This window comes from Hevea brasiliensis, chromosome 17 (genome assembly GCF_030052815.1).
Source record: "Hevea brasiliensis isolate MT/VB/25A 57/8 chromosome 17, ASM3005281v1, whole genome shotgun sequence".
In the NCBI taxonomy this organism is placed as follows: Eukaryota; Viridiplantae; Streptophyta; class Magnoliopsida; order Malpighiales; family Euphorbiaceae; genus Hevea; species Hevea brasiliensis.
In genome coordinates, this window is record NC_079509.1 from 54,371,729 (window position 1) to 54,379,354 (window position 7,626).

Below are 7,626 nucleotides of genomic sequence, written 5' to 3' on the forward strand. Positions count from 1 at the left end.
CTCTGCCTTCTTCTATGGAAGTGGTAATCTTATTATTCATCTATTTATTTCATTTTAGGCTGATCGGAATTTTTTTTGTCTGAATTTAATTTTATTATGAACTCAAAATATATAAAATATAAAATATATAATAAAATTTATTTCAAATATTTATATCTTGATACATGATAAATCAAATTTAATCGTTTCTTCACTTTTTTCAGGTACTATAACATTCGATTATTCTAAATATAATGGAAACTTACCATCCCTACATGTGAATCCTTTTGCATGAACACAGATGCCTACAGCATTTTGTTTATAGTATTGCTTAGACTCGCCCTGGACTCAAAATAGAACAAACTCACATGTAAAATAAATGGATCCACATATTTGTGCGCTAAATTTAGATAAGTTATTCAAGATATAATCTTCTTGTCTACTTGCAATCTTGTACTAAAGGAGGTAATCATTTTTCCAGGGCATCAACATAATATATGTAGATGCGCCAGTTGGAACGGGACTCTCCTGCTCTACAACCCAAGAAAATTACTATATATGTTGATGACATCAAATCTGCTGCCCGGACGTATGAGTTTTTATAAAAGGTATGAGCAAACCATTCCAACAATATCAATATTTCAACCATTAAGTGTGGATATTGGTGGTGAATTTTGAAATAGGATGCTAAGCTTACCTAAGGATTTATTGCTATGCAGTGGTTACTTGACCACCCTTAGTTTCTTGCAAAAACTATTCATTGGCGGTGATTCTTATTTAGGCATCATCCTTCCAATTCATTGGATAAGTTATTCCAAGATTGAATCTTTGGTCAGTTAAGATTAGGATCTTCTTTGGTAAATAATGCATTTATTGGTGATTATTTAAAATATAATACATTAATATCAAAAAATGTCGGTGCAAATAGTTTTGCTTTTCTCTCCTATCCTTAAATACAAAAGAAAATCCTATTTTTTTTAAATGAAAATAGTCCTATCCCATATATTATAGGCTTCTGATCCTCAAATTATTATTTAGTCTTAATAAATGTTTAAGGCTAAATACATATTTCCTGCATTTTACATTTATTAAATATATAAAGTATTTTTTTTAATTGATTAAACACTTAAATCCGTTAAATTTATCACAATTAAACATAAATGTGTAATTAATTAATTAATAATAATAATAATAAGGACACTTTCTATTTATTGAATTTAGAGAAAAAGAAAGGATCATAATAATTCAGTTTCCTTTCTTTGTGGTTGTGGGCCCTACCATAGACTGCAAACAGTGTTAGCTAATTTCCAGTAGAGCCACTTTTTCTTTATGGAGTGTTAAGAATTTAATTTGACATTAAAATAAAATAAAGACAAAATAAATTGAAATCAAAGTTGTTTCAAAAAAAAAAATAATAAAGATCTTTTCTGCCTTACAGGTAATCCTTCATATATATATATATATATATATATATATATATATATATATATATATATATATTTTTTTTTTTTTTTTTTTTTTTTTTTTTTCTGATAAGCAAATAATTTATTAACAGAGAGAGGCACGAAGCCAAATGGAGCAAAACAGGAACAGGACTGCAATAAAGCAAAACAGGGAACTAAAGACACGGACAGGGGAAGTAAGCCGAGAAACAAGCTAAGAAAAACACAAAATCTGCACAAACACAACAATTAATGAACCACTAAACAGACTGTAGACTGTCAAGATTAGCCAAATAGAGAAACCAACGCTATTAATCCAATATTACTTTTGTTTAATTACAGGCTCTTTTCTTCCACTTCTAAAAGCTTCACTGTTTTCTAATTACTGGCTCTTTATTTCATCATAACTTAGCAGAGAGTACAACGTAATAACTAAAAGGATACGCTATTAGCTTTAACGTACCCCCTTTTTTTGCTTTTTGAAAACACCTTTAACATCTAGATGCCCCAGATATGCAAGACAGCTATCTCCGATTTTCAACCCATGCTTGATTATAGTCTCTTATAAATCACACCGCACAAGTTGTGAATAGCAATGAAGACAACGAGAAGGAAAAATACATATTCTGCAAATTGAGTGTGAACTAGTGAGTTAAGAAAAAAATCCAGAGAATTTGTGTGTGTGTGGTGAAAAGAAAATTTTATTTGTGAAGTTGTAAAACAAAAGCTTGAGCTGTCCTGCTTGCACATTTTTAGCAGAAGGGGAAGCACGAAGCCTGTTCTCAGTTCTCACAATATATACCTGCGAAGTCTTTTCGGCCAAGATTACAGGTTATATTTTTTGTTCCCTTATATACAAATATTAGATATTTTGGTTTGTGCATCTGTTTGAAAAGAAATTCACTTTTATTCTTTCTAATATTTCAACTTCCCAATATATTTGTCGAGTTTATGGATAGGATTTGTTCAATTTTATGGAACTAATGCCGCTAGAAATGCAGATTTAGTAGAATGGATTTAATTCTTTTTTTCTTTTTGATATAAGCATCTGATTTGGAGGAATTTTCGACTCTATTTTAGGTACTATTTATATCTCATTATTAATTGTCATATCTAATCATGAGCAGATGAACAGCAAAGATAAACTTGATGTTAAAGACATAGCAAAGTCTTTAAACGATGATTTGGCAATCTTGCAACCTTTATCTGATGAGTGTTGTATCTATCGAGCTCCAGAGAGAGTACGGAAATTATATGAGGAGTCGTATACACCTCAATTAGAATCTATAGGCCCTCTTCATCATGGCAAGGAAAAGCTGAAAGCAATGGAGGAGCATAAAAGGAGGTATCTGCTTGATTTTCTTCAATGGAGCGATTCAAGCTTGGTGAATCTTATTACATATATAAAGCAAAATGAAAGAAGACTGCGTAATTGCTATGCAGAAACCATTGAATACGGGAGTGAGAAATTTGTGAAAATGATGTCGCTAGATGCCACATTCATCATCATGCTCTTATTGAAAAACCATTGCCCACAATTGCGAAGCAACAATATTGATCGTATATTTTACAAACCCAAAATGATTTCTTATCTATGGTATGACATAATTTTGCTTGAAAATCAGGTTCCATTCTTCATTCTTGAGGAATTGTTTAAGTTCTCTAATAAAGCTGAACTTGTTGAGGGGCTCTCCATGATTAAGCTCACACGTAGTTTCTTTGAAGGTTGTATGGGTTACTGGGTGACAAATGACGAGGAAAAAGATTTCTCTCAAGTAAAACACTTTATTGACTTTCTTAGAATTTGTCAGCTTCCACAAAAGAAGAAGCAGGAAGGGAGTATAAATAAATTAGTGATGCCAACAGCGACAGAACTTCACCACGCTGGGGTCAAGTTTGAGATGCATCCAAGTCGAAACAAACTGGACATAGAATTTGATAAAGGGATTCTGAAAATTCCACATATTACAATGAGTCATGAAGTAGAACTTTTGTTGAGAAATGTCCTGACCTTTGAGTGTTGCCATTTTGATAACCTGTATTTTAATGACTACATTCTCTTGGTTTCAAAGCTTTTGATATCTGGCAATGATGTGGAAATACTAGATCGAGGTGGGATTATAGACAATCGCCAGGAGAACAACGAAGCAGTGGCATCTTTTTTACGCAACACTATATGTTATGTCAACCCTAATATGTTCTACTTTTCTGATGTTGTTGAAGATCTCAATTCTTATGAGAAAAGCATATGGCACAGGTGGAACGCCAAATTGAGACAAAATTATTTCAACACTCCATGGACTGGAATTTCTGTTGTTGCAGCTGGTATTCTCCTCATACTCACAATAATACAAACAGCGTGTTCAATCCTTCAAATAATCTAGGCTTAAGGCTTTAATTAGCTATCATTTCAATTGCTCTGAGTGAATTTTTTGGTTTGCTGATTTTGTACGGTGTATATCAATGTTTGTTTATAATATCGTGGTGTCTTGTTCTTTCTAGATATGAATCATGTATCAATTACAATGGACCAAACTTTGTTCATGGATCAAGTCAATGAATTCTTTTTTTTTTTTTTTTTGCAATGCACTGTTTATGATTTGCAACGAGTAAGAGCCTTACGCCTGGGCCTTAAAGTGGCTAGAGGCTCTCCAGTTATTTCTAATTTTTTGTTTGTTGACGGTACGTTTCTCTTTGGTAAAGCTTTTGTGGCAGAAGCTGCGGTTATTCTCAAAATCATATCTCTTTATACAGAGCTTCAGGACAAAGGGTAAATTTTAACAAATCAAGCATTTTTCTCAACAATAAGACTCCTCCACAGTTGAAGCATCACATTCTCAATATATTCCAAATTAGAGAGATGAATGTTGAAGATAGATATTTGAGGCTGCCAACTTTATGGGGGAGATCAAAAACTCAAGTTTTGAGTTGGTCGAAGACACAGTCTTGGAAGCAAAAGTCTTTCCCAAGCAAGCCGTGAAGCCCTATTAAGTATGTGTTGTGTGCTATTCCACCGTACTCCATGTCCATCCTTAAATACCCAAAGGATTTTTGCAATCAGGTAAATAGTGTAGTCTCTAATTTATGGTGGGGAAGAAAGGAGAGGGAGAGGAAATTGCATTGGATCAGTTAGAGGAAAGCTTTTATTCCCAAGGGCAAGGAGGAATGGGTGTCCGGGATTTTGAACTCTTCAATTTAGCTTGTTTAGCTAAACAGTGTTGGGGATTGTTGAAGAATCCAGAGAGTTTATAGGCTAAGATCTTAAAAAGCCTATACTTTCCAAACTCATCTTTGTGGCAGACATCAAATTTTCCTAGAAGAAGTTCTTGGATTTGGTAGTTTGCTATTGGGAAGAAAGGTTCTTCAGATTCGACACAACATTAGAGATGGGTTCGATATTATGATCTGGACGGATCCTTGGATACCGAAGGTTAGGGGATTTAGAGTTACCAGACCACAGGCAATCCACCAAAAATTCACTTAGTAGCAGATATGATTGATCAGGAGAATTTACAATGGAGAAGAGATTTGGTCAGTTCCCTCATTTCTGCAGAAGAAGCTAGGGCTATTCTTGCAATCCCTATTGCTCCTTTTAGGGCCAAAGATCAAATTGTGTGGACATGCATTTATTCTGTTCGGTCTGGTTATAAATTCCTTACTCAGAATCAGTGGAGTCAAAATAGTCGACCATCAAATTCTCACTCTATTCCTCAAGCTATTTGGAAGTTAACTCGGAACATTCCTGTGCAACAAAAGCTGAAAGCCTTCATTTGGTGAGCTATTTCAATGCTCTACTTGTTAGAGAGAATCTTGCCAAGGGAGGTCTGCAAGTTAATCTTATTTGCCCAATCTATCATGAGCACATAGAATCTGTAGAGCACATCCTCTTTTGGTGTAACTATGCAGTAGCAACCTAGTTTACTAGCATTTGTTTATATAAACCAAACCCTGTTGGGTTTACTTCTTTCTCCGAAGAATGGAGCAGGGTTGTTCAAGAAATTAGTTCTGATTTAAAGGCCCTTGGTCTTATAATTATAGTTCATTGGTCAATATGGAAAGAAAGAAATAAAGAAGTGTTTGACAGGCTATTCCTAATCCCATATCTGTAGCAGGTAAAATAGCTCTCATATATGCAGAATATGCCCAAGTTTCGATTAGAGAGGGAGTTCGTGCAGAATAGAAGCCTGGTTGCTAATATCCCATTAGTGTGGACTCTGCTAAATCATGGAGTTCTAAAATTTAATTGTGAGGCTTCATACAAGGAGCTTTCTCATTATGCTTTAATAGCGGTTGTAGTAAGGAATCCTTGCGCTCCCTCTCCTTTAGCAGCTAAAGCTGGTGCGGTGCAAGAAGCTATTAAATTAGCAAAAATGATGGCCGCTGATAGTTTGGTGATTGAGATTGACTCAACCAGTGTGCTAGAGGCCATCACCAACAAGGAAAATATCTATCTCATTTAAAAAATATATATATATTTCCAATTAGTTTATACAATATATTTATTTTTAGTTATTTTTAGTCCACACTCATAATAAATACATTTAATAAAAACTTTAAGATATACTATCTTCTACATGATATTTAAATCAATTTAAAATAATTAGATTAATTTTAATTTTTCAAGTATGTGTTAAACCAATTAATTAAGTGAATTACCATTATAAACCATCCAAATATAAGAAATTGAAAATCTAAATACAATTCTACAACCCCTTTATCGAAATTGCCCAAATATAATATAAATTAAAATTTTAAAATATGAAAATTTTATTAATTTATTTTTATAATTTTAAAATGTGAAAAAAAAATACACCGAAATCATTTTAAATTTTTATAATTATATTTATTTTTAATATATTAATTTATTATTATTATGTTTTCATGTATATAGATAAAATTCTATTTAGTTAAGATATATTAAAAAATTATGAATGATAAAAAAATATATATATCTCCAAAGAAGTCCATTTTTTAATTTGATGTGTTTACTAAAAAATCATATAATATTTTTTTTTCTTATACTAATAATTTTCTTTTTTAAAATATATTTTTATTGTTTATTAAGTCAAGGTATGATTCTTTTACAAAATGATTTCTATTTAATTTATTTTTGTTTCTTATTCTTTTAATATTTTTTTTCTTAAATTTTTTAGAATATCCATATTTTTATAATATTATAAATAATTTAAAAAATAAATATATTAATAGAATTCTTTTAAAATATATTAAAAAATTATGAAAAATAAAAAAAAAATTCTCTCTAATTTTTTTAATTTGATGTATTTATTAAAAAGTCACATAATATTTTTTTTTCTCTTGTTTCAAAATATATTAATATTGTAACAACCTAAAAAAAATTAAAAAAAAAAAGTCCCAAACTTTGAATGCTCGTATCCGGCGATCCCGACGTCCGATTGGAGTGATTCCAGCGGCTATGGACTCTTAAGAGCGAGCCCTTTCAGATGAGACCAACCTTGCCGGATTTTGTGGCCGTTTCCGGGGCCCGCGAGGAGAGAGCAAATCTACCTTTTTTTTTTACTTTCCGACGAGATTTCTGACAATCCGACCGATGGATCGACGATCTAAGACCACCTATAAACTCAGGAGGAGGAGAGGAACATTTTAGTGTAACCAGTTCCCGCAGATGTCGCCGGCGACTGACGGCCGACCACAGTGCGCAGTGGTTCCGGCGATGGCTCCAGTGAGCTTTGGAGATGATTCAACTTCCAGAGGTTTCCTCATTAATTTTTGAAATTTTTAAGACACAGACAAGCTTCGGATAAGATTATTTTCATTATTTCTCTGTCTATGGAGCATAAATGCAATGTTTCTTAAATAGGAAAAATTGGAGAAAATTTTTAAGAAAAATATATAATGAAAGTAAAATTATTTGGAGATGTTCTATGGTATTTATTAAATTTTTGAGTGATTGTATAATATTTTTGAAAAATATAAATGGAATTTAGTTAGATTTTTAGCATATAGGCATATAAAATTATTTAAAATTATGATATTTAAATTTTATATGATTGAGTTGTGGGAGTATGGTTTGTGGATATAGAAGTGTGTTTTAAGCCATTTTGCAGGTTGGGTAGGTCCTAGGTATAGGGGAGACTCTGCCAGATTTTCGGCACGACTTAGGACATCTTTGGTCTTTTTCTTAAATTGTATTGAGTCAAAAGTATTAAATAATTATAATAAAATT

General features: G+C 32.1%; 1 protein-coding gene across 1 annotated transcript; it reads left to right on the plus strand.

Moving 5' to 3' along the window:
* Positions 1 to 1,947: 1,947 nt before the first annotated feature.
* Positions 1,948 to 3,946, plus strand: LOC110655616 (UPF0481 protein At3g47200-like). Its single transcript, XM_058139844.1, has 2 exons — positions 1,948 to 2,252; positions 2,549 to 3,946. Exon 2 carries the CDS (start codon positions 2,549 to 2,551, stop codon positions 3,803 to 3,805), a length of 1,257 nt encoding a protein of 418 aa, XP_057995827.1. The 5' UTR covers positions 1,948 to 2,252; the 3' UTR covers positions 3,806 to 3,946.
* Positions 3,947 to 7,626: the final 3,680 nt, after the last annotated feature.